The 20,342-nt window shown below is 30.7% G+C and overlaps 1 protein-coding gene across 2 annotated transcripts; it reads left to right on the forward strand.

The window, feature by feature from the left end:
- Positions 1 to 5,090: 5,090 nt before the first annotated feature.
- Positions 5,091 to 19,615, forward strand: LOC106684710 (maltase A1). Of its 2 annotated transcripts, none has more exons than XM_067049439.1 (11): positions 5,091 to 5,163; positions 10,140 to 10,287; positions 10,366 to 10,545; positions 10,620 to 10,789; positions 14,490 to 14,618; positions 14,705 to 14,952; positions 15,996 to 16,194; positions 16,500 to 16,755; positions 17,322 to 17,514; positions 18,550 to 18,693; positions 19,362 to 19,615. In XM_067049439.1, the coding sequence occupies exons 2-11, from the start codon at positions 10,140 to 10,142 to the stop codon at positions 19,420 to 19,422; spliced, it is 1,728 nt and encodes a 575-aa protein (XP_066905540.1). In that variant the 5' UTR covers positions 5,091 to 5,163; the 3' UTR covers positions 19,423 to 19,615. The 2 variants fall into 2 exon arrangements, with proteins under 2 accessions (XP_066905540.1, XP_014282429.1); XM_014426943.3 differs by lacking the exon at positions 5,091 to 5,163 and adding an exon at positions 9,734 to 9,751.
- Positions 19,616 to 20,342: the final 727 nt, after the last annotated feature.

The raw sequence follows: 20,342 nt of genomic DNA on the forward strand, positions 1-20,342 counted from the left end.
GAGGGCTGTGATATGGGATTGGAGATTTTGGGATACAATTAATGGGTTTTATCTCTCTTACAACATTTTTTCTCATTGATCTTGATTTTGGCATCTGTTATTTTTCAAAGCGGGTGTGGATCCAGAAATAGTCTTTAGAGTGACGGAAAAAAAATAAAAATAATAATAAGCTAATTTAAGGGATCCAAAGCCAATAAAAACAGAAATCCATCTGCGTGGAATCCAGACTATGGATAACAATGTCTATCAAGAAAAATCTGCTAAGTAAAATGATCGGTGTTAAGTGGGATTTGGACTCGAACATCCATGATTCAGACTACGACATATTACAGTTAGTATATTACTACAACTTCTGTTTACTGTAAAAATATGGAGGATATGATTTTACTTTATTATTTTTTCTTTTTTTAAGCATTAGCCCTTTTTATTATATCTTTGTTTTACCTTAACTTCGAGCAACTTTTCATTATTAACTAATTCCTTGTTTTTCCAAATTAAAATAATGCCTAATCAACAGTTTTTAAAAAAAAATATGGATTGAATTTTTAACAGATAAATCAATTTCAAATAATTTAAATATTATTTACTATTTATACATCTAGCGTTAACACTAAAATGCATAAAATTACAAATTTAAAAAGTTTTTGAGATTAGGCCAAAGGTTAATACTGAATATATTTTTTTCTTACTTTAAATTATTTGAATGTCATATATCAACTCAGATTAAAAGAAAGTTCCATTTTCAAATCTTCGATATAATTCAAACTTATTTCTTTTTATTTATTTATTTAATATCGGCCTGGTGGGCCTTACATGGTTAATGTAAGAGGTACATATCTTTTTTTAACAATTGATTATGGGAGGGAGGGTTATAGTCTCATAAAAAATACACTTTTAACTATATACGAAGTTATAAATAAAAAAAAATTAAGATAAAATAAATAGATTAAAATAATAATTCTCAATAAAAGATGAAAGTAAAGTTAATAACAAAAACAATGACATGTATGGATTTAGCAAAATAAAAAATTGACTTCTAATGGGAAAATAAGAAAACGAATAAAAAAAAAGATAAAATAAAATTTTAGAGTGACAACTAATTTTGTGATGATGCCTTCACTGCCAAACTTATTTTCTTAATTTTTCCAATAATTGAAGGATGTGATATCATGTTATTTCAAATTTTGTTTTCCTCCAAACTTCTAAAACCAAAGATATATAACAAATTATTAAATTTATTTGCATATTTATGGTAGATAGGCAGTGTATTTTTACAGGAGAGGGCTCCAGTCTAAGGACTGTCTGTGCAAATTTTATAAGTCTACGTTCAAAAAATAAAATTTTTCTTATCTTTTAGAGGAAGAGTAGGGGTCCCCACTGGTCCTGACAAAGAACCAAAACTAACCGGAACGTTAAGAATTTGTGGTAGATTTTTTACTGTTAGTTGACTAGAGGTTTTGGAAATCTTTCCCATGATGAGTTTTTTCTGAGCGTTATATGTCTGTATGTTTCCTTATGTTATGTTAAATGTTTCCATAACATCATGAAAAAAATAAATATTTTGTTTAAAGCCAGTAAGGCTACCAGCTCATCTCTCCGTATCTTCTACATATTGCTTAAAAGTAGACACATCGTTAGTGGATAGGACAGCCAGCTAGACCATCTTACAAGAGGACACTGTCCCAGACCGAGGGGCTGCTAATGGTCGGGCAAACATTCCAGGACGATAATAAATGATTTTCTAGGTGTTCGCGGAGGGGCCAAACGTGAGAAAAACAATTACCAGGCGCCCCCTAGGAAACACTTGAAAAGAATGCGTCGGCAAGATGGATGATGTCTCTTCTTTCTTTGGGATCTCCGCTACGATCCTTGGAAGCTGCCTCCCTCGGCTCCACATCTAAATGAGATGTAATGATCCACTAAACGATTTCACTTCGACCAATTTCCATATTTTAATACTATAATATAATGTTAAGGGAATGCATTCGCCTCAAGCTGATGACTCTAACCTGCATAAAACTTAGTGATACATAGAATGGTTTGAAGGGTTTAGAGGACTATAAAACTGCACACAATGGTACAAACTGTAATTTCGTAAACAAAGTAGAATAAAAAATATAAAATAAAACTTTCAAGAAATTTTTCTGGACTTGAACTGATTTTTCTCCCAAGGGGCTAATGATATGATGGGACTAGCTTTATACCAGCTGAGAAAAGCTTTATACCAATATTTATACTCTGGAGCAAAATATTTAAAGAAAAAACATATTTTGTTTTGTAACTGAAAATATTTATTTTATTGTTTTAATCATTTAGACCTCATCGATAAATCCATGTAAATACAGTAAACAGATGTATACACAAGATTTAATATAAAAAAATTAATCTGGCTTAAGAAAGATATCTGTAGAATTTAACTTGTGATTTACATCGCTTGGGTTAGATAGTTCATTAAATCGACGCACTATATTTAAAATTCTGCTTCTAGATTTGAGGCAAGAGCGAAATTGTTTTACATGAAAGTAATGTGTTTCAATGAACTGTGTGAGATTCCGTCATTCGTCGAGAGCGTGGGAAATCGTACAACTTAACTGAATAGCGATAATATCTATATAATTGTTTGATAACTTATAGTATTTACTTATTTCATATTGATCAAGAATGCGATGTAATATGAGGTGACATATGTTTACATTTCTCTATTGGAATATTTAGATCGAAATCAGCGATAGTATTAAACTCATGGACGAAATAAAAATCGGCACGAGTAGACAAAAGTTAATATGCTACAAAGTGGAAAATACTCGAAAAACTAAATGAATTCTGGTTTTATCGGACGATTTCTCGACCATATTAGATTTTTTGTTTACGTTTAATATCATTGGTGACATTACAGCTCCTTGTGGAACTCCACTGGTGAAAATTAAGCTATTTCTATGAGACATATTTCTGATGCAAACAATTAAATTTGGTTAGATGACAAATAATTTAAAAATGAAAGAGCTAATCCATGATGTGAAATATGAATATTTAAACCATCTAAAATTATAGAACGTGTCTCAGTTCTCAATGGATGTGCTCTGGGAATCAATAGTACATTACAAAAATAAAAATAAATGTCTAGTTAAAATTATATGACTAAGTCTTCAGCCAGGGATAATTTTCATTTTTCAAATATTTTCAATACAAAAATACTATACTTCTGACATTCAATTAATTAATAATCAATTTAAAACTGTCTTATTATGTCAAACAGTACAATTCACACAACACATTGTTTTTACAACATACCCCCACATCATAAAATATTGTTCTTTGAAATTCAAATATATATTACAATTTGTAGTTACTTACCTACCCTAGGGCCTAGGGACCCTCTCATGTCTCCCGCTGGTATTCCGAGTTGAAGTGGCTCTATCCAACATCCCGAAGGCAATACCTCCTTGGTGTTTTTCTATTCCAAGTTCTTAAAATCAAAAAACCTAACTATATCCTTAATCTCCTCACTCTTCGTTCATCCATCCACTCATTAAACACCAGATCCCATCCGAATGACTTATATATGCCCTCCTATAGAACCTCCTTCTTTAGCAAACCCTTCATACGTCCTTCTAGAACTCTCTTCCCATTTCCATTCGCCAGTCCTCATCCATTATTTCCTTTAAACAACACCTATTCCTCCATTTATTGAATGACCAAACCTCCACATCTTTGTAGTCAAATAAATAGGCATGTATTGATTAACATTATAAACAGTAGTAAAGCCAATATACCATTCAACTATCCGAAAATTTGTAAACGCTTGCCAGATAAAAATCTCACTATATGAACCATATATTTATTCTTAGGGGACATATGTCCCAGAATAAAATTATTTTTTCATTTCGTTTCATTTTTTTCATTCCATGCATGAATAAAATGAATACTACCTTCGGTGATGAAAAAGTAAAGAAAAATAAAATCTGGAAAAAAACCTGTATGATTTGGACTAGATTCAGATTGTACTTAATACACACAGAAAAAATAATAATAACAGTTTAGTTTTTTATTTTAATGCCAAATCGGCTATTTAGGAATCCCTGTGCGGTCCTGTGCTAGGTATTTCATCATCTTTTATTGTTGTACTAATCCGACGAGGATTAATCCAGGTGTAACTTAAGCTTGAATTGAGACAGAAAATCTTTATTTTTTCTTTGATCCGTAGATTAACTACTGGTTGAAGACACACCTGGTCTCTATAAAGAAAATGATCCATTAATGCGTTGAGGCTAAAACTTGTTTGATAAACAATATCCTGGCTAGATCATTTTCTTGTGTAATCGTTGATCGAGAAATCTTACTTTCTTATCAGCTATTGAAGGCCCTTTATGGCATGTAATCATACAGATTATTTATTTTGAAATTGATATCTGACAACTTTTTAAATGAGTATGAAGATTAAAAACAACATTGTGTGACAGGAAATAAATATTCATTCTTACGAATGGTGCAATGGGGAAAAATGTCGGCATATCTGAAATTATAAGAGCTAGTGACAAAGTTGATAGACACAAAATGAAGATTATTCGTGAAAGGATGACCGTTGCTTTAACATTTGTTAGGGAACTCATATAATTGTGGTGTGGAGCACCATTAAAATGAATCCGTAATAAAAACAAAATATGAATAATTCACGAATATTAGAGTTTCTAATACTTATGCTTATGAATAGAGATTCGGAAAAGGATGAGCTAACGTTTAGGTTTTCTAAAATATTCAGTTAGGATTCTAACTCCTATTGGTTTCAATTAAATAGCTTCGAGAAATGGTATAGGTATTTTAGTTTTAAATCGTTGTTTTCGAAATCTTTAACCAATGCTCGAACTTATTTCAGATTCAACTGTATCTAAATTATCTAACTTTTTTATGAAGTGGTGACTCGATCGGAATGCACTTACGACATTCATTTAACACATGGACAAACGCATTAGTATTCTAAAAGGTATACGCACTAACATAAAATTAGGAAAGGTAAATACTAGAAAATTAATTAATTTTAACTTTTAAAATTTTAAAATAAATAAATGAAGATCATGTGAACTAATAACGTTGGAGTGCTTTCAGCTGGTTATAAAAATGGTTCTCTGATAGATTATCAGTTGATTCCACCGTCTCGCCACAAGCGTGAGTAAACCACGTTTTTTCTCATTATATGTTATATTCTTCAATATTATGGCGTTAAAATATTTTAACTTAATTTCGTATATTTTATTCTAACTTAGTTTTAGTTCAATAATCGGGTAAAAAATTATATGCAATCAGTGCTGGGAGATTATTAGGTTTCTATAGTCTTAAAATATTTTAAATTTAAAATCCATAAGAAAAAGATGATTTAATATCTCAAACTATTTAAAAATATACAATAATTAATTTATGAGCATTAATCGCTTCTATTCTAGGTTGAACCTTTTAAATATACATCATAGTTTTATAAATCATGACATATATTTTTTAAATAGTTTATCTTTAATAATATAATTTCAAAATTGTTCGAATTTCTTAACAATTGGAACCTTTATTTGAAGGAGGGATTGAAATAAATAATATAATGTTTTCAAATATAATATTTGTATTTATTTTATTATGAGGTATAACTAAAATTCCCAATTTTTCTACTTTTTTTTTTACTAATTTTTTTTATATTAAAATAGTTTCAGTTTTATACTAGATCATTTCTTAAAGTAATCAATTTTGAAATATAAAAAATAATATACATCGACTATTATACAAGAGTAAAACCCAACAAACATAAAAATATTTCATGAAATAAATTTGAAGAGATTTTAAAAACTAATTTTTTTGATTACTTTTCAAGATCGTTCTGTCAAGTGATTTATCCTTGGGAGGAAAACAAATTCAAAATACGTAAAGATATTCAAATATTTTTAAATCACAAGAACAAATTCAAAGTTATTTTATAAATCTCATTTTAGAAGTGGGTTAGTCAAGGTGATATTGATTTAGTTGATAGTGTTATCTGTGATCGATTCAACGACTCATTCTATTTCAATTGAAACGAATTTTGATTTTAAATGCATTTTCTAAATTAAAGCACTCTTTACAATCGTAATGATGAAGGGTGATTATTGGTATTTCTTTAATTTATTATTTCTTTTCAATTTGCATCATAAAAAAATGAAATAATTTAATGAAAATATTGAGAATTAAAGAAATGAATAAATCAAATGAAAGTAAGAGATTTTTTTTTATAGCCGAAACCCAAGGACTGTGATTTAAATTATGTAATGGAAGTTAAAAAGTACTAATACAGAGAATCAAAGAGAGAAAAATAAAAAAAGACAACCAAACTCTTGTCTATATACTATGTACAAGTAGTAAACGTTTATTTCAACATCTCGCAAACTGCCTACATATGCGATCAAAATTTACATTCGGTTAAAGGTGGAACAGAGGCCCGTCAATTTCGGTCTAACCCTCATTAATGGTTAGTAAATAGGCTAAAAGTAAAATGAGGAAAAAAAATTAAAAGTATTTTGAGGCTGATTATCGAAAATAATTTCGACTTTCCCACTCTGGAACATGTTAGTAACTTGTGGCATAGCCAGTCAGTTCTGCCTTAAATTGAAGAACATTGGGACGTTAATCCACAGATAATAAAAATATTAAAAGGGATGTTATTTTTATTCTATTTATTTTGTAGTTCTGTAAAACTTCGAAACGATTTTTTCTTCACGTGATGGATTTCAGAACCAGAATATAAAATAAATAGATTAAAAATAATAATTCTTAAGAAGAGAGAGAGAGAAAAAAAAAGTTAATTACAAAAACATATATTATTTTATCATTATGTTATTTTATTTATTTATTTTTCATACAGATAGTCTGATTATGTTCATCTTGTCTATTCTTTTGTTTGTATATATTTTAAGAGAGTTTTTTATTTTATTTTATTTTTTTTTTATTATTATTATTATTTTATTTTTTATTTATTTATTTTTTTTTTTACTTATTTATTTTATTTTTTTTATTTTAGTATGTATGAGATCATTCATCAATATTACCTATTGCCCACAACTGTGTGGCAGATTGTAATATCTATCAATAAATAAATCTATCAAAAATAAAAAAATAAAAATTACAAAAACGACATTTATAGATTTCATAAAAATAAATATCTGACTATAATAAAGTAAATATCTGGCTAATAAAATAAATATCTGACTATTATAAAGTAAATATCTGACTAATAAAATAAATATCTGACTATAATAAAGTAAATATCTGACTAATAAAATAAATATCTAACTACTGCTTTATTATCTGAGAAGTGTAATAATATGTGCAGCAACCTTGTGCGACTTGATTAAACTTTTGTTAATTAATCCATTGAATTCTTACTTTAAACAATTGACAGTCTCATTAGTCTAATGTGGAAACGTTGTCTTGTCAATGAAACATCAATTAATATTATGATAAACCAACTTGTGTTAGCTTCTTTTGGAGGCAAGCAACATATTTCATGACCAGGCGACATGTTAACATGGAAAAACATTTTCAGAATAACACCCTACGGCCTCAAACCAGCGACTTTAGGACGAGTTATCCAACCAGTTACCAATTATTTCTAAAAAGAAGTTGAGAATCATTCCATGGGATTTTCATGAAATTATGTCGATGGATCGAAATCTAACCAGTGCTGCTTTTTTGTTTCGTAATTTCCAAAACGTGTTAACAGTTGCACAAAGGAACAAATAAATAACTTCTAGCTATTGGTGTAGGGAATAAATCACGTCTTTTCTCGATAATTTCACCCTACCCAGGAACTATCGAACTGAAGTACCCTTCTCTGTGATTCCCTCATGAGCAAAAGTATTTTTATCAACAAAGAAAACCTTATAATAGAATTACTGTAATGATTCATTAATGATATCTATTTTATTTTATTTTAAGACCCTTTTTTTTTCGAAATTTAAAACATAATTATGGTATAATAAGTCGTAAGAAAAACTTTTTTGTATAAGGTTGTATCCCAAAGCAATATAGTAATTATTATACATTTTTTATTTATCAAATAAAAAATTTGTTGAAAAAAAGTATTTTTATAGACACGTATGTTTCTGAGTCACTCCTTCCTCAGATTTTGTTCTTAAATAACAAATAAAATTGATCAAAAAATAAAAGTTCACATGACCAGCGGGAACAGTCCCCTCACGTTCCATTAATTCCATTAGTTCCATCCTTAGGCTATAGCTAGACTATACCACCATAGCTGGACTGATATCAACACCTCATAATGCCAATCAAGGCAATCAAAGGGAGAAGACTCAGTAAAATATATATAATACATTTCATGTATGAAGTACTAATTCTATTTTAATAAAAGGTACGAAATAAAAGGTACACATTGCTGCAGAATGAAATATTTAAAATAAAAATACATAGTACCAAAGACCTTACAGCGTTGGCAAATAAAGCCATAGAATAAACTAATTTATTTTTTTGGTTTGTTGTTGAAGCAACCACTTGTAACCCCTTGTGTCATTTTAATGTTTATACAACGAAATGTATATTTGTAACCTATTGTGTATCTTTCATGTTAATATCAAATAATAAAGTTATTTTTCTTTTAATTTGACTTGTTTATATTTTATCTGAATGATTTTCGGCTCCAGTAATATCTAATCCCTCCGACAAAGATCGACTTTGATCTCTTACGTTTATTAAATTTAATGAGCAAGTATAACTTCATGAATGTGAAGCAATAAAACATGAGATAGCATTATATATAATGCTTAACAGATTATTAGAACTTCTTGATGACTTTATTTAATAAAAACTGTGAATTACACGTGTTAAAGGGAAAGATTTGATTCAGGGTCTTTTAAAGAGATAGTTTAAGACATAACACTTAAACATTTCATTTTTAAAACAATGTCCTATTCCTTTCTATCCACCAATATTACTATGGAGTGACATAACTGCTGTTTTTATTTATTGTAATAGAAAATTTAAACTTAATATTTATTTATTATTCACACAAGACTGAAAAGACAGGAAACTGCACGTAGATTCCGACTATTACAGCACTCACTAGACAAACGGTCTAAACTTCCAACTCATTACAAAAGGCTGATCTACATGACTGTAATAAGGCCAATCTGGACATACGGAGTTGAGCTTTGGGGCTCCACTAAACCTTCGAATTCCTCTCGTATCCAATCCTTACAATCCGAAATCCTTCGTAAAATCCTCAATGCTCCTTACTTTGTTACAAATAAAACCATCCATAAAGACTTAAATGTTCCTTATGTAACCGATCTAGCCTATACCCGATATCATTTCTTCCATTATAACCTCCCAAACCTACTAGTTTCTAACCTTGCTTCCTCTTTCATTTCTGGCAATCCTCCGAGGCCCCTGAAAAAAAGGTGGCTTCGTGACATTATGTTGTAAAATGTTTTTAGAGTTCTACCAATGGGTAGTTTCTCTACATGCAGTATCGTATAATAAGATTTTACTTCAAATTTGCTTGTTGTATTTTATATACCGTTGTAAATGTCAATAAATAAATAAATTAAAAAAAAATATTATGTAATTTACAGATATAGGAAAAAGAATAGAAAACCACAATCAATTTCTCAATCTATATATATAATCGAACATTTTCACTTGCATTACACATTTTAGAAATTAACGATCAAGTTTAATTCATTGTCTGTCTTTTTGGAAGCTCTATTGGGCTATATACATGGTAGACATTTTTTAAATAATACTGATTAACACAACATTGGCTATTCAATTAAAACTGTTAATAATTTAGTGTTTCCTTTTTTAACTTGAAATACGTAATTGCTCCACTTTTAGTAAGTGTTGGAAAATTAACAATAAATATTTTTATGGAAGGTTGGGTTTTCACAAGTCTATAAATATATGAACTGTATCGAGACAAAAATTACGGAAAAAATAAAATAAACCTCTTACTAAGATTCGTACCGCCATTGTCAGTAACTTGTACCATAGCTTAATAAAACGTTATGTTCATGAGTTACCGGTTTTAATTACTAGATCAGTAACCAACATTAAGGTAAAATTAACTTTTTTATGAATATTTTTAGAATTGAACATATATTGTGTTTCAGATGGCGTTATTGCCGCTACTGATATCTTGCCTTTTGGCAAGTGCAATAAAAGCGGACAATTTCTATTGGTACAAGGATTCTGTCGTGTATCAACTATACGTCCGCTCCTTTCAGGACACTAATGGTGACGGCATTGGGGATCTGAAGGGTGAGCAAAAATTTCAAAATAAACATAAATAGCTAAGAAAATAAATTAATATACAATAATATCAAAATGTTAATCCAGGTGTCACACAACACGCTGACTATCTCAAGTCACTGGGCATCGGGGCTGTATGGCTTGCTCCAATTTATCCTAGTGCAAATTACGATTACGGATACGATATTGCTGATTTGGATAACGTAAACCCAGAATATGGGACATTGGAAGATTTCAACGAGCTGGTAAAGGCTATGAAAGATAGAGGTATTTTTTTGTCTATTTAATTTTTTTATTTCTACTACTTCTATACTATCAAAAGAATTACTTCATTGTTTCAGGAATAAGAGTAATAATGGATTACGTACCCAATCATACGAGTATAAAACATAAATGGTTTCTTGCTTCGGAAGCTAGGAACGATACAGACGAGAAATATTCTGACTTCTATATTTGGGGAGATCCAAGCGGAACTGACAGTGACAACAAACCATTGCCTCCCAACAATTGGGTAAAATAATTGGATATTTTAATCAATACTTAGAATGGATAATTATTTAGGTTTAATATTTTTCTGGAAACAATAAGTTTATAGAAATATGGAGTACATGATTGCTATAAAATATTTGAATTGTTTGTATCTAAGGAGTCCGGAAAAAGTAGTACAAGTTAGAAAATTATTATTATTATTCTATGGGCAACAGACCATGGAGGCCTAAGTCCACGCGCGACGTATTTCCCAATATTAGGATGTAATATTCCCATTATTAGGAAATACATTGCGGGTTTCTTGACGTGGTTTTTTCGAAGGTTGGTTTCCTACGCCTATTTTTTGTGAGTGCTACCCATTGGCTAACGGGCCTCACAAATGCCCGTGGAGAGGTTGTCAGTGAGTTTTGCATTGTTTTGTGCTTGAAAAAAGCCCGGGTGCGACCGGGATTCGATCCGACAATCTGTGGATTGGTAGACTGGTGCGTTAGAAAATAATTTTTTTACTAGCTGTAAGACATTTTAAATGAGCAGCAATCTTCTTCTAAAACATTTGTTTTTCAGAACAGGCCTAAATAGTTTCATCCTTTATTGGTCGGTCTGGGAATACTTCTTTAATTTTCATAAATTTAAAGCCTTGTTTAGTCACTTAGCCTGTAACTATTAAAAATTACACTGTGGTGTACTGTAAGGTATTAAATTACGAAAAAAAAAATCAACATGAAAGCAACATTTTATAAAAAGCTATATCTCGAGAACTATTGAACGTAAATAGCACTATTAGGGCTTGCATTTTAGCAAATTTACTCTACTTTAAATGATGCTCTTTTAGATTTTCTATTGATGTTGGTAGTTTTAAAGATATAGAGCTCCGAATAAAAAATTAATTATTTTTAACGTTTTGAAACATCCGCCATTCTTTATTCCCCCTACCTATACTTGGCAGACTCATACATTTTGACTAGTAATTAAACATAGTTTTCAATTGAGTAATCAAAAATGGGGTAAATAACTGCCTTTTTTCTCCTCTTGGCCACTTGTACTGTAAGTTGGCGGACATCGACTCCAACTTTCGTGTTGTTATAGAGTTTAACTATTTTTAGAAGGAGATGGTCTGGGCTACGGTAAAGAAGAACAAAATTTTTAATACATTGTATAAAAAAAAAAGTTGTTATACCTCCACTTCTCATAACAGCCCTGATGAAGACCCACATTGAGGAGCGAAACGTTTTCAAATAATAAACAGTTGAAAACTATTTCTATTCTTCTTGAACTCAGCCCTGACCATCTCCTAACTCACGTACGGTCAATCATCTAAATATAGTGCGACTATTTTTAGCTAGTTCTCTCACCCATTGCGTTAGTGAAGTGATTTAATTATAGTAAAACAATACTCATATAAAATTTATTTTTGGACATTAGTGAATCAAAATGGAATCTGATTTATATACAAATGTTGATGAATAGATTACCTTTTTTTATTTATTCGAACACTTCTGATAGACTTCCAGTATATTATTTTTCATGACTATTTTATCTATACTCACATTCAATAAGTTCCTTGTGTAGCACTATAGAAATTTAAAATGTTACCAAAATTGAAGAAAATATTTTTAAAAAAAATTGAAGTGTAGGTACTGTTCTTGTTCAGTGACGAGCTCAGTTGTAGTTTGTGGGGTTTTGTTCAGGGGGTTGGTATACATAGCAAGAGTGAAGGCAAAAAGTAGGGAGTTAGCCACGCCCACGGAGCTTTGAGGTTAATAAGAAGGTGGCGAGCCCCTTCTCCTTCTCCCAGAGTACGCCATTAGTTCCTTCCTTTTGGTTTCAATTATTCTGGAAGCTTACCCTTTCCATTATACTTCTGTTTCCAAGGGTTTCATTGAGAAAGATTACCAGTGTTAGTTGTTTTACACGCTGTAGAAAATTTTAAATCGATTTTCCTCCAAAACATTTTGTTTTGTTTAAAGGAATTATAATAATAAATATCATAATAATATAATAAAAGTAGTATAAGTCACAATTTTAAAATGTTCCAAATATATGGTTGTATATGGGACGCTGCAACTGAAAAAGGCTGAATCACTTAAACTCTTAATTATTTCTGTTAGTTACAATTTTATAGCAAGTTAATTTTATTGCTCCTACTTTATTAACTGTCACTCGCTGCGATTATAATTTTCATATTTCACACCCGAAAAAGACAATTCTACATAAAGTTTTTATTTATAATAAAAAAGATAACTGTCTCCGCTTTTCCCGTTCGAATTGGATGTCTGTTTCAGTTTTAATTATTTATCTACGGTCTAAACTTCCAACTCATTACAAAACACTGATCTACTTGACAATAATAAGGCCCATTTGGACACACGGAGTTGAGCTTTGGGGCTCCACTAAACCTTCGAATTCCTCTCGTATCCAATCTTTACAATCCAAAATCCTCAATGCTCCTTATTTTGTTACTAATAAACCATCCATAAAGACCTAAATGTTCCTTATGTAACCGATCTAGCCCGAACCCGATATTATTCCATCCATAATAAACTCTCTAACCACCCAAACTCACTTGTTTCTAACTTTGCTTCCCCTTCCATTCCTGGCAATCACCTGAGGCGCCTGAAAAGAAGATGGCCTCGTGACCTTATATTGTAAACTGTTTTTAGAGTTCTACTGCTAGTTTCTCTACATGCTGTATCATATCATTATGTCATTATGATCAAATTTACTTGTTGTATTTTTATACAGTTGTAAATATCAATAAATAAATAAAAAAATAAAAACAAAAAAAAAATTTTCCATTATTTATTCATGCAATTATTATTTAGATTATTGTATTTATCCATTGTTTTTTATTGCTGGTAATTAGATTTTTTTTCCTAATTAACAAAATTAAATGTACTTCAGGAAAAGAGTCTCATTAAAAATCAACATTTGATACCTGTCATACTATTTCAATGGAGATAAGTCCTTCCTGATATTAATGATAATTCAGTTGTAGGTAAACATACTCAATTTAATCAAAAGTTTTCGAGAAAATTCGAAAAATGTGAATAATCGATTATATTAAGTGGCACTTAGGGGCAGTAGATTTTATTGAAAAAGTTACTGTCACAAACCAGGCATGTATGCACCTTAAAACTGTAATATCTTTTCTTTTTTTTTTTTTTGAGCTGGTTCTACCACACACAGGCCATTTTGTGAAACTTGGTTTTAAAATCACGGGACCTCAAAACGTGAAGTTTTTCACGATCGCCTTCCCTCGTAAGCTCTAAATGAGCCACAATATAAAAGCTTAATGTTTGAGAATAGTCCGTAAAAAATAAGTTTTAATGTCGACTTGTTGGCCAATAAAGCACATTTTCAAAAAGACTTTTTATAATCCTAAGACTAAATAATAGTCGATAATTTTATTGTGAAAAAAAATGTTTTTTAACGAACCTCATAACTTATTTGGGGAATGCAGTTTGGTATTAAAAAGCGACACAAGATAAAATATTTAAAAACGACTAGAAATTGGTTCTCCAAGCATAATTCCCGTAAATACTTATTTGGGCTGTTTGGTCATACAAATTAGGCCATAATAATAAAACAATAAAAAATATATATCAAGTTAAATTTTAACTAAATTGTCAAAATTTATGTATGTAAATTTTGTAATCAACAATGCACATACAATTTAAATAAGCTCATATTTCCATAGTTAACATTTTTGGTTTCCATTTCAGCTGAGTGTCATGGGAACAGGGTCAGCCTGGGAATGGAGTGAAAAAAGGAAACAATTTTACCTACATAATTTTCTTGTTGAACAAGCAGATCTCAACTACGATAACCCTGTAGTGAGGAAGAAAATGAACGTAATTATAATTTTATTCTTGCTTATATTAAGCGAAAAATATAAACAGTGCCAATTCTTTATAAAAATAATCGTACATATAATTAGGATGCTCTTAAACTGTGGATGAGCAGAGGAGTCAGTGGATTCCGAATGGACGCCGTAAGCTGGGTTTATGATAACTTGAAGTGTGGAAACGAACCGCCATCAGAACATCCAAACCCGAAGGACCCAAACGACCACGGTAACCTCAAACACATCTGCACAATGGACCTACCAGAAACCTACGAAATCATAAAAGAGTTCAGAAAAACTCTTGACGATTTTGAAGACTACCTTCCACAGAAAGAAGCTAAGTAAGTACGTTTTATTGACTAGACAATCCAAGAGATAGAGAGTAAGAATCCATTGGTTTAAAATCAAAAATAAAGTTTGAATAATTTCATAAAGAGAAAACATTTAGAAGGCAAAGATAAATAATTTAATTTAATTTAAATTAAATTTAAAATAAAATAAAAAATTATGTAGAGAGAAAATCGGAAGAGAAAGAAGGAGAGAGGAGGAAAGAGAAAGAAGGCGAGGGCGAAGGAGAGGATGTTTAAAACTATCTTAAGGACGAGACTCTTTACTAGTGGAATAATAAATTTAATTATTACCATTAATAATATATTAAAGAATACCCAACAATACTTACTGTCAGGAACATCTTGACCAATATAGGCAGTATAACGTACTATAACTTTGAATGTTCAACACATACTACCAGCATTTGATAAACACCGAATCAACAATTGAATTGGCTACTTTACTAAACCATGATAGCCCTTACATTCCAGAAATATTTGATTAACTTAAAAAACAAAGATTTACGAATATAAACTACAAATTTTATTTATTTACATATCTATTACATCACACTGCGTCACACTTACTATTATGGAATAATTTTTTTTTTAAATTTATTTTATTTATATATATTTTTTAATATGTACTTTTGCTATCATATCAGTTGATATATTCTAGCATAGATATAAGAATTTTCGGAATGTTCCCGAAAGGACAGTCAGTAAGCTTAGGGAAACTTCACCATCGCTGTGGATTATTTTATGTTCATAAAAAAAAATTATTAACGTTAAAATTCAATTTAAATGTGCTATTGTTAGCCGAGGGAGTTTGGGCCCCAACTTTAACTGCCTCGTGACAGCAACAGTGCAAATTGAAATCCGGCCTAGGGCATCGAATTTTATTTCTGTGGTGATAGCACGAAATAAAAACTCGATCTCGCACCACCGTTAGAATTCGTTGGTTTCCTCTGGATCACTCCCTCTCCCCATCCTTTCAAAATGACCAAGAAGGGAGGTCATGAAAAAAATAAATAAAAATACTTTTTAAATTTCAGACTCATGATGACGGAAAGTTACTCTGACTTCGACACAGTTGTAAAATACTACGGAGACCACAATGCACCTGGGTCTACCTTTCCCTTCAATTTCTTCATCATTCTCAAGATCAATCAAGGAAGTAACACTTCAGAATGGGCAACGATAATAAACCAGTGGGTGGACCTCATCAATGAAGACAAATGGCCCAACTGGGTGGTAAGCAACACGTTTAACTTTGACGAATTACGTTCAGAATATGAGCTAGGATAATAAATAAAGCAGTAGAATAAACCAAATTATAATGTAATATATACATTAAATGATATTTTGTAATAGTATAGTTATAAAACAGTTTATTTTGTGTAAACGACATGCTTAGTTGGTAAAAAAAAAGGTATTGTGTCCTTTACTTCCAAGATACAGATATAATATATACTTAACACTAAAAATATATATTCAATATGTTTTAAGCATATTTGTAAGAAAAATTAATTTCTGAAATATTTTCTTTTAATTCAAAGCTAGGTAATCATGACCAGCGCCGATTCGCTTCCAGATTCAGTGATGAATGGGTAGATGTCCTCCACATGATGGTGATGACTCTGCCAGGTACAATGATCACGTACAACGGAGAAGAACTCGGTCTAGAAGATGCCTATGTAAGGTTCGACGAAGGAAAAGATCTCCAAGGGCTTAGGGCTGGGCCAAGCGGTTTCGAGGCCCACTCCAGAGACTTCGAAAGGGGTCCGATGCCTTGGAAAGCGGCGAGTAATGGAGGTGAGTATTAAGATTTTAAAGGAGAAGTTTATTTAAATGGTAAATCAATTTAAGAGCACTGGAACCAAAGATCATGGGAAAATTTCTTGATATCAGAAAGGTATTTATCAGTAATTATAGAGGAAACTGATACTCTACTTACATCTTAGATCACTCCTCGTGATTTGTCGAACTCTAGTTGGAGTACTCCAAGGATCGGTTATTTTACCACTATTACACATCTCATACACTCATTCCATATTCCCTTGAAATAGTGAAGTCTATTCTCTAACAGCTTCTATAAGTTTCGGGATCAGGTAAACTCACCTGCTTGCTCGTCATAATCGTCAAAACATCATAAGTTATAGAATATTTAATAAAAATATAATTCATAAAGCTCTCCACTTTATTTTCTTTGGCGTTATATTGAGACCTCGATGAATACATAAAATTTAATAGCAATCGCATCTAACCTCTAACTTACTAAATGTGCTAAATTCCTCTGTCTTTGAAGTTATCATTTTAGGAATATTTTTTATAAGTATTATTCCAGTAAAACACACTTAACAATCGGCTTTTGGTTACAGGGTTTTCTACGGTTAAACCATGGCTACCATTGGCTCCAAGCTTCGGGTACAAAAATGTAGAAAGTTTATCAGCTGACAAACGCTCTCACCTCAATGTTTACAAAACCCTGGTACAGGTGAGAAAGAAGCTAACGATGACTGATGGAAGCTGTCAAGTTCAGACATCTGACGAGGGTCTGTTCCTTATCACGAGGTAATTGTTATTGAATATTTAATTTTATATTATTTGCGATGTATTTTATTTTATATTAATAATAAAAATTATGGGAATGTGGTAGGTGAGTAGGTAAGGCACTGGATACATAACTCCAAGAGGGGACTTCGACACAAGCTATGGTGAATAATTTAATAATCCTTTCTTCCATGTACTTCTACACTTCCATTCCAAACACTAATGCAAGATACTAAATGGGTTAGTGCTAAGCCTGATCCACATGTTTGCCACTTGCTATATATTTAAAAAAAACCTGAGATAAACATCGAAAGTGACAAACGTCGCTATCCACACGCTTGCGTGTTCCAGTGGGGCAATTTTAATAAGATACTTGTTAATTAATCAGACATATAATAATTTTAAAATATGTTAAATCAACAATAAACCGCTAAAGTTAATTGACAAGCTTTCAAACACTGCATCTACAAGATTGATAAAATTATAAAATATACAATCTTAAACTAGAGATAATTGTCGATTCCGAAGATACCAAAAAACTTTTCAATTAATTAAAACAAGGAAAGCACAGATATTTATCTGTCACCAACACAAAACTGACTAAGCACAAACCTGTGAATGCAGTGGTCGCCTAAATGCCCTTTGATTTGCATCCCCCCCCCAAAAAAAATGAGATTCAATGGATCATTCACAAATTAAGGACAACTTGTACCAATCCATCCACAGAGCATATTGGAATTTGCCATAGTTTGAAAAATGGGTACTTGTACTTAGTGTTTTTTCTTTTTCAGAAAAAAAAATCACAATTTTTTTTTCTTTTTCGGCCAAGACTCCCATCGGAGTCCTATATTGCCTAACCATGGTTGGAGGTCTAAGTCCTTCAATTTGTGGGACCACCACTCAATGAAAAAAGTCAACACCCCAGGCCGGATTCGAACCGGCACCGCCAATAGACATTAAATTTGTAAGAATGTGTCTTCACCACTGAGCTACGAGCGGCCCAAATCAAATTATAGTTTCTTTATTACTTATTTAGTTTATATTGACATGTTGCAGGGTTTTGAGAGATAATCCTACGATGATGACAGTCTTGAACTTAGGCGATTTTGAAATGACCGTCGATCTAACGAAGTACAGGGACAGCCTACCTTCAACTCTAGGGATCGTCGTTAGTAGCTACAACTTTCCAGCGACAGAAAAGTAATTCATTGTCATTATGCATTATTTATTAATTTTAATATATGTTTTAATTTAGTTGTAAATAATTTACACATAAAGGTGAATATATTATTAATAAATGTAAATGAAACTAATTGAAAACAACAATATAATAATGAAAAATGAGACAGCGCGATGTTGTATATAAAATGTAAATTATAACGTGAATATCAAGTAAAATCAGTGGTAGGACTAATTAGACTAAAAGAGTATCATTTACATAAATTAATATAAACGAAGACAAAAAACAAATATAATTTTTATTAATATGTAACAATTACAATTATTATAACTAATTTTCATTGTTAATGGATTTTTATGGTAAAGAATTATATTTCCAAATAAATATAAACAAACAAAATATTTTTTTACATTTCGGTTTAAGAGAAATATGTTGAGATATTACATTAAAAATTATTATTACTTTTTTTTTTTTAAATGTATAAATAATCTTGTTACTTACCTAGAAATATGTATTTCTTTTTCTACCCTTTTCAAGAATATTCAAATTTCTATAGCTTTTAAATGAAACTTTATAAATTTTTTTTCCAATCTGAAACTTTCGTTAAGTAGAGCTAGCTTAAATAATTATCGTTTAGGAATTAAAACTGAATCAATTTATTTATTTATTATTTTTTCTTTTGTTCCAGCGTTAAAGCTTCAAGTGTTTACCTGCCACCGAAGTCTGGAGCAGTTTTAATTTCTTACTAAAATTAAAATAATTCACTTTCCTATCTCAGGTACCGAATGCAACAGTTGCATTTGGAAATGTAACAAGTGGCTGGAATGGAGAAAGGCCATGAACTGTTAAGATGTATTTATTTTGTTTCGCCACAAATATTTGTACATATATAATTATTTATGAGAAATTTTGTCAAATAAATAACAGATATTGTTTGTAAAATGTTTTATTTCCTTGATAAATTAAGAATTTTCGTAAAATGAGGTGAGATTGTGCCAAGTGTGGTGAAAATTGGCCAACACTAAATACATCAAATAAGTACTCTTTCTTGAGGCTTGTTATTGAAGCTAATAATTTTGGCGCTATGACGTGTTTTTACTAATCAACAAGATTTATCACGATCTTTTAGTACCATCTAAAGGATTCTCACATTTTTATTTTCACTTTCGTATATATGGAATATATAGGGAAAGGATTGCGATCGTGCAAAATTTCGATTTGTTTTCGACGGAAAAAAAAGTATAGAAGTCCCCCGAGTCGAAATAACTACGAGACTCGTAAATTGGACTGTATGTTTGTGAAAAACCAAATTGAAAATGAAAAGTCGTACCAAACTGAGATTAAAGATTGATATATGACTGGGCCTGAAAACAACTTTTTCGATATACCGGATATGACATTATAAAGTCTATTTTTCAAATTTTTTCGTTCTTTCCAAAATCGATTTTAAAAATTTAGATTAAACTCGGCGTACTTTTGAATGGTCTTTTAAATAAGTTCGGACTTATCCCGAATTTAATAATCGGACAGGGCTTAAATATCGAATTGTAAAAAAAAATATTCGTCTAAAGTACCTTTAATTTATTATTATATTTAATTTATTATCTAGTTTATTTGAAAAAAAAAATGAAAATACTCTGATATGAGTATAATGTTTTTCATAAATCAA

This window comes from Halyomorpha halys, unplaced genomic scaffold (assembly GCF_000696795.3).
Source record: "Halyomorpha halys isolate HHAL.00 unplaced genomic scaffold, Hhal_1.1 Scaffold604.1, whole genome shotgun sequence".
In the NCBI taxonomy this organism is placed as follows: Eukaryota; Metazoa; Arthropoda; class Insecta; order Hemiptera; family Pentatomidae; genus Halyomorpha; species Halyomorpha halys.

What these genes read in the sequence shown, in the direction of transcription:
- LOC106684710 (XM_014426943.3), top strand. An exon ending in CATTGCCTCCCAACAATTGG is followed by an intron (nt 10,790 to 14,489) that starts GTAAAATAATTG and finishes TTTCCATTTCAG; the next exon opens with CTGAGTGTCATGGGAACAGG. An exon ending in GGTCTGTTCCTTATCACGAG is followed by an intron (nt 17,515 to 18,549) that starts GTAATTGTTATT and finishes GACATGTTGCAG; the next exon opens with GGTTTTGAGAGATAATCCTA.